Source organism: Babylonia areolata, chromosome 12 (genome assembly GCF_041734735.1).
Source record: "Babylonia areolata isolate BAREFJ2019XMU chromosome 12, ASM4173473v1, whole genome shotgun sequence".
NCBI classification, from domain to species: Eukaryota; Metazoa; Mollusca; class Gastropoda; order Neogastropoda; family Buccinidae; genus Babylonia; species Babylonia areolata.
In genome coordinates, this window is record NC_134887.1 from 17,022,421 (window position 1) to 17,037,420 (window position 15,000).

The 15,000-nt window shown below is 45.1% G+C and overlaps 1 protein-coding gene across 1 annotated transcript in view; it reads left to right on the top strand.

Moving 5' to 3' along the window:
• Positions 1-15,000, top strand: part of LOC143288082 (uncharacterized) — a 361,766-nt gene that overhangs the window by 93,606 nt on the left and 253,160 nt on the right. Inside the window, exon 6 of the mRNA XM_076596359.1 lies at positions 10,733-10,774. Within this exon, the coding sequence (XP_076452474.1) occupies positions 10,733-10,774 (42 nt within the window). The remainder of the gene's footprint in view (positions 1-10,732; positions 10,775-15,000) is intronic.

A 15,000-nucleotide genomic window follows, 5' to 3' on the forward strand; every position in this document is an offset into this window, starting at 1 on the left:
TTCGACGGTAGGAGAAAAAAAAAATTTAAATGTCGAAGGAGGGAAAAACTGTTTACTCATGCGAGCATGAGCGTGTGTGTTTGCGTGTGTGTGTGTGTGTGTGTGTGTGTGTGTGTGTGTGTGTGTGTGTGCGTGTGTGTGTGTGTGTGTGTGTGTGTGTGTGTGTCTGTCTGTCTGTCTGTCTGTCTGTGTTCGTGTGTGTGTGTGTGTGTGTGTGTGTGTGTGTTCGTGTGTGTGTGCATGCGCGCGCGGGTGTGTGTGTGTGTGTAGAGCCATCGATAACACGCAGTGTTTTGCCAAAACTGGCGTTACGTAACTGCGTGTCCATGATTCTGACATCTCTCACGGCTCGTATTTCGACAGTGCATCGTGTGTGTGTGTGTGTGTGTGTGTGTCTGTGTGTGTTCTTGCGCGCATGTACATTCACATACACTCTCACTCGCAAACATGCGGACGCACACACACACACACACACACACACACACACACACACACACACACACACACACACACACACACACACACACACACACACACACACACACACACACACACACACACACACACACACACACAAACAAACACACACACACACACACACACATACACACACACACACACACACACACACACACACACACACAAGCACACGTCAGTCACACACAAACACACGACCCCCCCCCACACACACACACACACACACACACACACACACAAATACCACCAGTCGACGTTCTTGTGGACAAATCGAAAGAAATGAAAAAAAGAAAGTTAAGTATTGATCGAACAGTCTCTCTCCTTGTAGCCCTTGCTTTTCAGCGGCAAGTCTTATTATATTTAACTAAGCTGGGCTCGTTTGCATATAGACTGTTTGTTGTTTTGGGTTTTTTTAAATGTAGTTTTTGTACATTTCATGTTTGTTTGAAGAACCTCAAATATTGTATATGTTTTTGAATGAACAGATAACCGAATGAATGAACGATTTCATAGACAGACAGATAGATAGATAGATAGACAGACAGACAGACAGACAGATAGATAGATAGACAGACAGATAGATAGATAGATAGATAGGTAGGTAGGTAGGTAGGTAGGTAGATAGATAGATAGATAGATAGATAGATAGATAGATCAAATATTGCATATGTTATTGAATGAAAAGATAAATGAATGAGTGAACGAATAGATAGATAGATAGATAGATAGATAACCACCTTCACCTTCACCTATCCCGTAGTCTTGTGGACCGTTGGGGCGCCACAGGTGACCTGGCAACCAGCATCCTCCAATCCTCTCGGTTTTCTGACCTCCTGACTGTATCGCTCAACCTCAAGCCCGTCCATTCTGGGATGTTGTCCTCCCATCTCTTCCTCTGTCTGCCTCACCTTCTCCCTTCTTGCACTGTGCCCTGCAGGAATGTCTTGGCAAGCCCTGATGATCTCGTGACACGGCCATACCATTTGAGCTTGCGTCTCCTGACCAAGGTCAACAGGTCTTCGCAGAGCCCAATGACATGCCTGATTCTGTTTCGAACTTCTTCGTTCGTGATATGATCTTTGTAGGAGATGCCAAAGACAGATAACAGCCTTTTTAAAAAAAAACTTTCCATTGTTTCTTCTACACCATCTGCTCCTCCTTTTCCTCCTCATACACCTACTACTACTACTGCTACTACTACTACTACTGCTACTACTACCGTTGCAACTACGACAACTACTACCGTTACTATTGTTGCTGCTGCTGCTGATCCTCCTCCTTGTGCTACTACTACTACTGCTACTACTACTACTACTACTAGTTCTGCTGCTGCTGATCCTCCTCCTTGTGCTACTACTACTACTGCTACTACTACTACTACTACTACTAGTCCTGCTGCTGCTGATCCTCCTCCTTGTGCTACTACTACTACTGCTACTACTACTACTACTACTAGTTCTGCTGCTGCTGATCCTCCTCCTTGTGCTACTACTACTACTGCTACTATTACTACTACTACTAGTTCTGCTGCTGCTGATCCTCCTCCTTGTGCTACTACTACTACTGCTACTACTACTACTACTACTAGTTCTGCTGCTGCTGATCCTCCTCCTTGTGCTACTACTACTACTACTACTACTACTACTAGTTCTGCTGCTGCTGATCCTCCTCCTTGTGCTACTACTACTACTGCTACTACTACTACTACTACTAGTTCTGCTGCTACTACTACTACTACTACTAGTTCTGCTGCTACTACTACTTTCATTGATCACTGTTGCTGTTACAGCTACTGCTTCTGCTACAACCACTGCTACTGCTATGACTAACCACCACTACTACTTTTATGACGTCAACTTCGACGACTGCTGGTGCTGCTGTTGTTGTTGGGGGGGATTTTTTGTTTGTTTGTTTGTTTTTGTTTTTGTTTTTTGTTTGTTACTGCTGCTACGATCACTGATGCAGCTGCTGCTGCTGCAACTGGAACATAATTCATTTTGTTGCTGATGCTACTAGTATTCGGACTGTTTCTTGCAGTCATATTGTATATTGCTCACATTGTTGTTAATTATTGATTTGCTGTTGTTGTTGTTGTTGTTGGTGGTGGTGGTGTTGTTGTTGTTGTTGTTGATCTTGTTTGGGTTTTTTTGTTGTTGATAATGGTGGCGGTTTGTGGTGGTGATGGCCCTCTTGTCCTTTGGTCTTCTTGTACATGTTGTTCTGTTTTGGTCTTGTCCTTCTCCCTCTTGTCCTTGTTCTTTTAGTTCGTCTTGTTCTTCCTGTTGTTCTTGGTTCTTTTAGTTCGTCTTGTTCTTCCTGTTGTTCTTGGTTCTTCTTTTCTTTTTCTTGGTTTTTTCTTTTTCTTTTTTTTCCTTGTTCTTGTTCGCCTTTATTTCTTCTTCTTCTTCTTCTTCTTCTTCTTCTTCTTCTTCTTCTTGTTTTTCATCTTGTTCTTGTTCTCCTTTATTTCTTCTTCTTCTTTGCGATTTTTGCTGGTCTGCACACTACATTTGGATGATTCCGTGTTGTTGACGATGATGGCGTTGTTGTTGTTGTTGTTGTTGTTAACAGTAAGGTCCTGGATTCTGGTGGACAAGTCTTGGCACGTTTCAGTCCCTAGGAACAATATGTACAAAACAAAACAAAACAAAACATGAAAGGCACCGACCGTCTATTATTGACTAGTTTATAAAAAAAAAAAAAAAAAAAAAATCGGAAAGCTACACACACACACAAAATAGAGCGTACTTGGACTTTTCTCGCGCTTTCAACGAAATCAGAACATGAAAGGCACCGACCGTCTATTACTATCATGTAAAGAAACACACATACAAAAAAAAAACGAAAACGAAAAGCTACAACAACAACGGGGGGGGGAGAAAGAAAAAAAAAAAAGAAAAGAAAAAGAGGAGCAAACTTGGACTTTTCTCGCGCTTTCAACGATCCGTTTGTTCTCTCTCCCAGCCTTCTCCCCATACCACGCCGTCCGTAATTTCCGGTCCTGGGACGTTCGCGGTATGGTAAGTCAACAGAACGCTCGGGGCAGGGGTGACTTGACAGTGTACACACCTAACCCAGGTGACTCCCTCCCCCTCCCCCCTCCCTCGATATTATCGAAGGTCTAGGACCTCACCCCCTCCCCTGTTATGTCAGCGAGGAAACGAAGTACGCAGGCGTTCGCACACATGTCTGTGTCCACCAGGGTGACCCAAGGGGACCCCTGCCTTTAAACGAAAGGAAGACTAATGTTTGTCGGGCTTTTTGCTGACGTCTATGTGACTGTCAGCGGAACGCGGAGGAGGGCAAAATGTGTTGGGGTTTCTTTTCTTTCTTTTTTTTTTTTTTTTTTTTTTAGGGGTTTTGTTTTTGTTTGTTGTTGTTGTTGTGTGTGTGTATATATATATGTGTGTATGTGTGTGTGTGTGTGTGTGTGTGTGTGTGTGTGTGTGTGTGTGTTCAAACCATTCGCTCGGTCAGAACGGTCTGGGAAGTTTGGCCAAGATCGGAACGGAAATATGAAATGATCGAAGAAAACAAAAGAAGAATAAAAACAAAAGGGAGGGAAAAGGAACAGGTTTTTTTTTTGTTTTCTTTTTGTTTTTGGTGTTGCTTTTTTTTTAAGTAAAAGAAAAAAAAAGGAAAGAAAGAAAAAGAAAAAAACAAAAGGGTTGGGTGGGAACGGAACGTTGAGAGCAAATATAAACCACCACCACCACCACTACCACCACCACCATCATCATCACCACCCTCCGTCCTTTCTACCACCACCACTACCGTTGTCGTCAGGCCCCCAGAGTGTCCGTGGCTCTAAAAGCACACATTGTCATTGACACAGGCCTTATTGACCACCAGCCTTTCTAGCCAGGGACCCCAACCCCCCTCCCCTCCCGGCCCCCCACCACCCCACCCCCCAACCACCTCCCTCCGTCTGACATCTCTCCCCTCCTTCCCTTCCCCTCCCCTTTCTCCATCTCCTCTCTCCTTTCTTTGCCCCCCCCCCCTCCCAACTCCACCCTCTTCCTCCTCCCACCCCTCCCTTCTTCCCTTCCTCACCCAGCTTTTATTTCTTTCAAGTCCGGCAAGTTCGAAACAGGAAGGAGAATGGGGTGGGGTGGGGTGGGGGGTCATGGGGGGGGGGGGGGGGGGTTACGGTCAATGCATGTGTATACGTACAGGTTTGGAGAGAGAAACCGCCATCATTACCACCACCACCACCACCCACCACCACTATTTGATCACCAGCAAGTGGCCATTACCATTACCACCACCACCACCACCACCTCCACCAACCACAGGGGTATAAAAGTCAAGGGCCAGCTTAATCTTGTTTCCAGAAGAACAAGAGTTCGTGTGGAGTTCTTGTGTGGAGTTGGATTGGATGGACATACGCCCCGTCAGTGGGAAGACTTGGAATTACTTACCCTTTCCATCTACCTACCTACCCTACCTACCTACTTAACCCACCACCACCTGAGAGTGAGAGACAGAGAATAGAAAGAGAGCTGAACTGTCACCGTTCGTGTGTGTGTGTGTGTGCCACGTGTAACGACGCCTTTATAGTGCCCGTGTCCAAGGTTTAAGTCTTGTCTGGTCCGGTACAATAATCGTCTGACCTGTCATCAAACGCTGGACCGGACTGGACTGGACTGGTGGTTAAGGTGTTTAGGGGAGGACTGGTCTGGTGGTCAAGGTGTTTAAGGGAGGACTGGACTGGTCTGATGGTCAAGGTGTTTAGGGGAGGACTGGTCTGGTGGTCAAGGTGTTTAGGGGAGAACTGGTCTGGTCTAGTGGTCAAGGTGTTTAGGGGAGAACTGGTCTGGTCAAGGTGTTTAGGGGAGAACTGGTCTGGTCTAGTGGTCAAGGTGTTTAGGGGAGAACTGGTCTGGTGGTCAAGGTGTTTAGGGGAGGACTGGTCTGGTCAAGGTGTTTAGGGGAGGGCTGGTCTGGTCAAGGTGTTTAGGGGAGAACTGGTCTGGTCAAGGTTTTTAGGGGAGAACTGGACTGGACTGGTGGTCAAGGTGTTTAGGGGAGGACTGGACTGGTGGTCAAGGTGTTTAGGGGAGGACTGGTCTGATCAAGGTTTTTAGGGGAGAACTGGTCTGGACTGGTGGTCAAGGTGTTTAGGGGAGGACTGGACTGGTCTGGTGGTCAAGGTGTTTAGGGGAGAACTGGTCTGGTCAAGGTGTTTAGGGGAGGACTGGTCTGGTGGTCAAGGTGTTTAGGGGAGGACTGGTCTGGTCAAGGTGTTTAGGGGAGGACTGGTCTGGTGGTCAAGATGTTTAGGGGAGAACTGGTCTGGTGGTCAAGGTGTTTAGGGGAGAACTGGTCTGATCAAGGTGTTTAGGGGAGAACTGGACTGGTCTGGTGGTCAAGGTGTTTAGGGGAGAACTGGTCTGGTCAAGGTGTTTAGGGGAGGACTGGTCTGGTGGTCAAGGTGTTTAGGGGAGGACTGGTCTGGTCAAGGTGTTTAGGGGAGGACTGGTCTGGTCTGGTCTGGTCAAGGTGTTTAGGGGAGGACTGGTCTGGTCTGGTCAAGGTGTTTGGGGGAGAACTGGTCTGATGGTCAAGGTGTTTAGGGGAGGATTTGACTGGTCTGGTGGTCAAGGTGTTTAGGGGAGGATTTGACTGGTCTGGTGGTCAAGGTTTTTACGGGAGGACCGCTACGCGTTGGGGGGGTGTTGCCTTCTGTTATTGGGGACCCCCTGTAACTATTGTAACTGGGCCACCCCAACCCCATCGCTTGGGCGAAGTGTCAGAAAGAATTCGGCCCTTTCTTCTTCCCTTGGGGCGTTGGGCAATTATCCGAGAGAAAGGACTCCGCCTTTTTCTCCTTTTCGGAGCTTTTATTTCTTCAGGAGGGCCGGCGTTTGGACGAAGAAGAAGGAGAAGGAGGATAAGATTTGACACTGTTGCTTGGCAAGTGACAAAAGTATAGCAACAACAATAACAACAACAACAACAACAACAACAGACAAAACCAACACAGTCCTTTTCTTTTCAGACCGTTTATATCTTCAGGAGGGTCGGCGTTTGCACGAAGAAGAAGATTTGACACTGGTGCTTGGGCAAGAGACAAAAGAAGTCCTTTTCTTCTCAGAGCATTTATTTCTTTAGGACGGTCAGCGTTTGTACAAAGGTGCTGGAGAAGAAGATCTGACACTCTTGCTTGGCAAGATACAGAGAGAAAAAAACAACAACTCCCAGTACTTTTGTTTTATCTCAGAGCGTTTATTTCTTCAAGGAGGTCGGCATTTGGTTGAAGGGTGGAAAGGGAAAATAAGATTTTTTTTTTTTTACATTGTACTCCCTGTTTTAAGTCCAGCCGATCGCACGGGGCCATAATTATCAGATCTCCGAAGAAGAAGATTGATTGATTGATTGAATCTTTAATGGGTAAAGAATTAGGCACAGTAAAGGCCTTTTTACAATTCTGCCCATTTAACGACATAAAAAATAAAGAACGAACGACACAAAACATAAAAATAAAGAAATAAACTGAAATAAAATAAAATAATAAGAACGACGAATACGAATAGGAACTTGAATAGTCTATTAAGGGTAACAAAGCGATGAAAAACTGGAACAATTGGTACATTACCTGTACATAGGTACTTACACACACACACACACACACACACACACACACACACACAAAATTATAAAACAAGCAACAAAGACATACGTACACATTCACGCCCACACACTCAAACACACACAAACACACACACGCACTTACTGTTCACACATACACATACATTCAATTTTTCATTCATCATGGCATGGCATGAAGAAGAAGAAGAAGAAGAAGAAGAAAGGCAGAAGAAGAACAAGAGCAAGAAAGAAGAAGAATCGGTTACTGGACGAAGAGAGTTGAAGAAAACAAGAAGAAAGAGGGTAGAAAAGAAAAGAAAGACAAAAACGAGAAGAAAGGAGAAAAAAAACAGGAGGCTTAAAAAAACAAAACAAAACAAAAAAAGCAGGGGAAAGGAAAGGGACGGAGAGAGACAGATACAGAGAGAGACAGAGACAGAGAGAAGGAGAGAGAGAGAGTGGGGAGGGAGAGAACTTCTTTGTACCTTGAGACTGACAAGGGCCGGAGACTTGTCAAGCTTCAAGAAGCTGCTGCAGCTAAAAGTGACAAGAAGAGGGAAGAAAGAAAAGTTGAGAAAGACGGATCAGTAGGGCACAGTCAGACCGACAGACAGACAGGCAGGCAGGCAGGCAGACAGACAGACAGACAGACAGACGGACAGGCAGGCAGGCAGGCAGGCAGACAACTGCCAGCCCCACCACCACACCCTGTCACACCCCCCCCACCACCACCACCACCACCACCCATCCCCCTTACCCTCCTCCTCTTCCCACACGAAAAGAGGCTGGTGGTGGGGGGGTAGGGGAGATTAATTTTGCTGAGGCTGACAGAAAGAGAGGCGTAGAGGCGTGGAGGGGTCTAATCGGATACAGGGGAGGACTCCACCACCGCAACCCGCCCCCCCCCCCCCCCCCTCCCAGACACCTTCCCCGTCCTGCCCCTTTCCACCACCACCACCACCACAACCACACCCCCATCCCTCCTTCCTTCCGTCCTCCCATCCACCGTGTGCCCGTGTCACCCACACACACACCACACCCACACACACACACACACACACACACACACACACACACACACACACACAAGACAGTGAAAGGAACAAGCAAAAGGGGGAAGTGAAGGAAGAGGAAGACAGAAGGTAAACGGGAGACAGCGAAAGCAGCGTCAAGACAGGAGAGCACCCAGACCTTTGGCCAGAGAGAAGGAGAAGAAGAACAAAAGATCGGGAACAACAGCAGGCTTGGTGTTGTGGTGGTGTGTGGCACACAGAGACAGAAAGAGAAAGGGAGAGAGAGAGAGAGAGAGAGAGACGGGGGGGAAGAAACTTGAGCAGTACCAGACAGCACACAAGACAACGAAACCTTCAGGCTTCAAATTTCCTTCCCTTCGTTCTGTCGTTCGTTCGTTCGTTCCTTCGCTGGCAGCCAACAAACAAGAAGCCCCCTCCACCCCCCTACCTCCACCCCCACCCCACCCCACCCCTCCGTCCCGGACGAACAACGTAGAAGAAAGAAAAGAGAAGAGGGAGGAGGGTCCCTCCCTGTCTGAAGCCACGGTGTACAAACCCAAACGGCGCTCTGCTTTGCTGTGGCAGTAGTGTAAGGAGGGACAGACATACTAACAACACCCCCGTCAGTCGCGGCAACTGCGTGTACTTGTTGTTGTTATTGTTGTTGTTGTTGTTTCTTCTTCAAGAAGGGAAGACGGTTTATTTTGTGTCTGGAATCGTTGCTTGTTTGCACAGGAGGAGGAGGAAGACGAGGACAAAGGAAGACACGATAGTTTATCCCGCGGTTCTGGAATTCTTTTTTCTTTTCTTTTTTTTATCGAGGGGGAGGGCAAAGACAAGAGGTTTGGTTGGAGCATTGTTCTGGAACACACCCTGGGAATTTGTGGGCTGGGTTTGTTTGATAAGATACCCCCCCCCGCCCCCCTCTTCCTCTCTCTCTGTTTCTGTGTCGTCTTTCGGTACGGTGCTGAGAAGAAGGAGTCCCTCGTTCTTGAGCCGTTCTGCTGGAATTGTCTGGGACAGAAAGAGGTCGTTAGAAAGGGAGGGAAAGCAAAGTCAGCTGCTATCTGGGAGAGAGAGAGCGAGCTTCAAATTTTGGCTGTTTTGTTTGCTGTTTTGTTTGCTGTTTCTTGAAGTGTGTCGTAGTCGCAGTCTTAGCGAAGACTTTGTATACCCGCTAGAGATAATAACTTCAATCATTTAGCTGCTTTGTTTTCTTGAAGTCTGTGTCGCAGTCGCAGTCGCAGTCTTGGCGAAGATTTTATACCCGCTAGAGAGAACTACAATTTAGCTGTTTTGTTTTCTTGAAGTGTGTGTCGCAGTCTTAGCGAAGATCTTACCTGTCATCATTACTACAATCGGAGAAAGGCAGAGTGATTTGTGTAAAAGTGGAAGCAGTTAGAAAAAAAAAAAGAAGAGAATTTCGAATGTGGAACTGTGGGTGACATTATTTGAATTCAAGTCAGTTGTGTGGAAATAAAAGAAAAGGATTTTTGTTTTTTCAAGAGTTTTGTTTGTGTCTCCAGTGGCTGCGTTTGCTGTTGAAGAGAGACGACGCTTGGAGACTTACCAAACCGACTGAACTGTGAATACCGTCTTCATTAACAGTGTGCGTCATCTGTTATCAATACCGTGCGTGTATTTTCAACAGAGCTGTGCATTCTGCCAACAGAAACTGTGCTTTTCAGTTACCAACAAAACTTGCGTATGTAAATAAAAAATTTATCAACAAAACCTCTACTGATCTTGACTCTAGGCTTGTCGTACATAGTCGGCCCGCGGACAAGTTTTGGAAGCTTTCGAATATTCACCACAAGCTGTGTTGAATATAAAATATACTATAAAAATATTTAAAAAAAAAAAACAAAAAGTGGGAGAGATCAAGTGATAGTGAAGGCAGGCGTGTTATATGTGTGCCTGCCTGCCAGCTTTCGCCTTGTGCGTTGTAGCGTGAAAATACTGCACCCCGTCTTACTTGATATTTTGGATCCCGTTTGAAAAAGACTGAGAAGAAGAAGCCAAGTCCCTCAAAACCGAGAGAGAGAGAGAGAGAAAACTGGTTCGGTGGCTTCTGTGGGGAGGAAAACAAAAATCCGTTCGTGAATACATCAAGCTTCTGCTTCTCCAACTCGTGTTATCTTCACCCAACCGAAACGAGTCGCCACCCCCCCCCCAACACCCCCCTTTAAAAAAAAAAAAAAAAAAAAATCTTGCTTCCCATCCGTTTTTAATACTGCCCTTTGCATCAATTGCTTCAATCAGATTTGTGCTTTTTGTGTGCCAAGCTCTCCTCTGTCACACTCCGTATACGACTACATCGTTTTGTTTTTGTTGGGGTGTTTTTTTATAGTTGTTTTTTTTTTTCTCTCCCCCTTCTTCTCTCTCTTCTTGTCAACTGTTCAGAAAGAGAGAGAGAAGGAGAGAGAGAGTCTATCGGGCGTGACACAGGAGTGACGTTCCTACTTGTCTCTCTCTGTGTGTGTCTGTGTGTGTGTTTTGTGTACACGTGTGTGTGTGTGTGTGTGTGTGTCGTATCCAGTCATATATTGTTGGGCCTCCGGGGTTTGACTAGAGAGTGGAGAGGAGTTGTGAAGTTTGGGACAGACAGACCACACATGGATAACCAGTACCTTCTGCCTCTGCCTGTACAGGTGGATCCCAAGGTGGCCTTCCCGCGCAAGTCCCAACCCAAGGTAAGACAGAGCGAGAGGAAGTAAGAAAGGGTGAAAGAACGGGAGAAAGACAGAAGGAAGGAAAGAAAGGAAGAAAGGAAGAAAGAAGAAGTCTGCATGCAGATTTGCGGGAGGCGCTGTGTTGAAAGAAAGGAGGAAAGGAAGAAAGAGAGAGAGAGGGAGAGAGAGAGAGAAAGGTGTGTGCATTTGCGGGCGTTTGTGATGGTGTGTTGTCATTGTTATTTTGTTGTTTTTTTTGTAGCAGTTTTATGGTAGTACTCAACGTATTTGTTGTGGTGATTGTTGCATTGTAGGTTGTCACTTGTGTTGTGTGTGTGTGTGTGTGTGTGTGTGTAGAGAGAGAGAGAGAGAGAGGGGTTGGGGTGGAAGAGGGTGAAGCACTTCTTTTTTTATAATTCTTTAGAACTATATTTCTACCAGATTTTATGTCTTGTTTAATAAGCATCCATCTTTCTGTATCACATGATGACAAGATCCCTCTTCCCCCCCCCTCCCACCCTTCCCCTCCCCTCCCTCGCCCCCCTCCAAGGTCGACAATAAAAAATAAATAAAAAAGAAGAGAAAAGCTTAGTGTCATATCATATCGTAGAACTTTGGCATCGAATTTCTTCTCTATTGATTCTTTTTTTTCCTGTAGACATATCTCTTATATATATATATATATATATATATATATATATATATATATATATATATATATATATGATTCTAATTCCTCCTTGTTTGTTTTGAACATGACTAACCAGGTTAGCTGTCGTGTTCTGTGGGTGATTGTTTGAGACGAGGGGGGGTGTACACGTGTAGAAGTCAGAGCAGGATAGTTTTTTTTTCCCCTACAAAGGAACGACAAGTGTTGTGTGTTATGTCAAGCGTATAAAGTTGGTTGGTTTTCGGGACTACGGTTTTGGTGGGTGGGGTGTACGAGTGTGTGTGTGTGTGTGTGTGTGTGTGTGTGTGTGTGTCCGTGAATCTGTATGCGTGGTGGGCGTCGAGTCGGTTGTTCTTGTCTCGGATGTATGATATTATATAGTTATAGCTTGCTGTGTTGTGTCAGTGTAGTTTTTGGTTGCTGTGTTTGGGAGTTGGTGATATTAGTGTGTGTGTGTGTGTGTGTGTGTGTGTGTGTGTGTGTGTGTGTGTGTGTGTGTGTTGTTGTTGTTGTTGTGTTGTAAACTGAGTATATATTTTGCGACGTATTTCTTTTCTCTTCTATTTGCTACGTGTGTGCATGGTTGTCTGTTCTGTTCTGTTCGTTTTGAGCAGTCTGTTTTTTAATCTGTCTCTGTTTCTGTCTTGGTCGCTTGAACGGTTTTGCCTGCCTGTTGCTGTCTCTCTGTATCTGTCTGTATTTGTGTCTGTCTGTTTGTTTGTCCAGTGTCTGTCTGTCTGTCTGTCTGTGTGTGTGTGTGTGTGTGTGTGTGTGTCTCTGTCTCTGCCTCTGTCTCTGTATCTGTCTCGGTTTATCTGTCGCTTGTTGTTTCTGTCTGTGTGTGTCTCTCTTTCTTTCTCTCTCCTTCCCTCTCACCCTCACTCACTCTCCCCCCCCCCCCTCTCTCTCTCTCTCTCTCTCTCTCTCTGTCTCTGTCTCCCTCTCACCCTCTCTCACCCTCTCTCTGTCTCCCTCTCACTCTCCCCCCCCTCTCTCTCTCTCTCCTTCCTCTCTAACTCTCTACCTCGTCTAGAGCTCCTCCTATCCATTTATGATAATAAAAAATATATATATAAGTGGTTGCAGCGTTCCGCATGTATGCGTTTGTGCAGTTTTATTTGTTTATTTTTTTTTATTTTATAGTGCTCTTTTTAACGCTGGTCGCCGGTTCTGGTTCCTCTTTCTCTAGTAGCCCGCTTTCTCTTCGTATCTCGTCTACAGGTACGTTACATGCATAGAAAAATAAAAAGAGTGTATAATGCTCGTACATGACTTAACTACACTTGTTCGTTTTGTCATCAGAATATGTCTGAAGTGTCTTATTATGTTATGGAGATTATAGTGCCCGTCACCCATGACCCTGAATATACGTGTACGCATACACACACACACACACACACACACACACACACACACACACACACACACACCTCCCATACACATACACACACATACATACATACGCGCGCGCACATGCGCACACATATATTCAATATCAGTTTAAAATCAAATTAAGCCCTTGATGCACACACACATATTCAATACCAGTTTAAAATCAAAGTAAGCCTGTGATGCACACACACGTATTCGATATCAATTTGAAATCAAATTATGCCTTTGTCCACGCCTTTCACATGCAGTAAGTAGTGTCTATATATATAGGAATAGGACGCGAACAGACTCAATCATTCTCTTGCTTTGATGGGTAGGGGTTTATATGGGTTAATTTATTTCTTTGGTCCAGTGTTCGTAGAACTGAAAATTAGGGACGTGCTGTTGTTTCACTCATATGGTGCAGAAATTGAAAATTAGGGACGTGCTGTAGATTATTCTCGTAATTATTTCTTGTGGGAGTGGCACGTCTCGTCTACAATATATATATATATATATATATATATATATAATATATATATAATATATATAAGCAAAGGTTAAATATTGATCCTGCTTCTACGTGTCGTGTTGTCACCACAAAGGTTTATTCTTTGAATGGAAAGAAAACTTTTGTGTCAATCAAGAGAGCGGCTTGTTCAGACAACAGTACTAAATAGGGTTTACACCGCCACAGCCAACCATAGCCATTTGTAGGTTATATTTTCGCTCAGCCAACATTGAGGTCCTCAAGTCGCAACAGTAGTGGTGGTATCTTCGAAGACTTCTGACTCGTGTATGGAAAAGCTCTTGTTTGAAATTGTTTTCGTTTAACTCTCTCCATACGAACGGCGAAAGAGACGACGTTAACAGCGTTTCACCCAAGTTACCATCATCAAAATATTGCAAGCGGAAGGCTCTTATACTGAAGAGGTGAATGTTGACAAAGAATATCACAATTCTGACGACGGAAGCTAAAGGTTAGGTCATTCAGACACCCACTGGACATCCGGAGGGTCTGTGTAGAGAAGAGAGGACTGGCCGTACTGAGTGAGTTAAAATTCCATCTTTGGATTGGGAGAGTACAGTTCTTACTGTAGCACTATACGAAACCATCTCGATAGTGTATTCTGCATCACATAAATTCATTTATTCATTCTGAGATGAGATAATATACATAGTCCAATATTGTTGTTGTTGTTGTTGTTGCTGTTTTCTTTAGATATTAGACGTTTACGTAGTGAATGAATTCAACCAAGACATACGTAAGCAAAAGCCAAAGAGAGAGAGAGGGGGGGAGGGAGGGGAAGAGAGAGAGAGAGAGAAAGGGGGGGAGGAGGGAAAGAGAGGGAGAGGGAGAGACAGAGAGTGAGTGTGTGTGTGTGTGTGAAAGAAAGAGAGAGAGAGAGATTCACACTTTTAAGGGAGTGAGACTGACTAATGTAACATACTACGATCTGGCTTTTTGATGGGGAGGGGGAAAAAAAGAGGGAGAGAAAAAAAAGGGGGGATGGTGTGTTAGTGCGTGTGTGTGTGTTGGGAGGGGGTGGGGGGAGGGCTAGCGAGAAGAGGACTTCCTCTTGTAACCCTGTCGGTAAGACGTGAATTTGTTTAACCATGAACAATGAACAAAGGATTTAGTTAGGGTAACATGGAAAGAGGGGGCAGGGGAGGGGTTGTGGGCGGGGGATGGAGATAGAAACTGCTTTTTACGCCACGCCCTTAAACTAAAGAGTATGTACACTATATTTATATGTAATACAGTTTTATACCAACAATAACAATAACTACAAAAAATAGTTCCTGGCAAAAAAATTCAACAGGGAATTTCAGATATAACAGGAAAAAAATGTCACACACACACACACACACACACACACACACACACACACACACACACACACACACACACAACACACCATACAAGCGTGATACCGTTTTGTTTGCTGTTGTTGTCAAGCCGTTCGAAGCATAGTTTACTAACTCGCCGGGCGCTCTGACGAAGCGAAGCAGCTGCGTGGCCTCTTGCAAAGAGTGCGTGATGACGTCAGGAAGAGGAGTGACGTAAGCACGTACATGTACGCCTTTCTTCACACGCAGACTACTCTCAGGTGTTGTACACCTGCAGTCAGCCTTCTCTCAGATGTTTCCACCTCATCTGTATCATCATCATCATCATCATCATCATCACCACCACCACCACAAC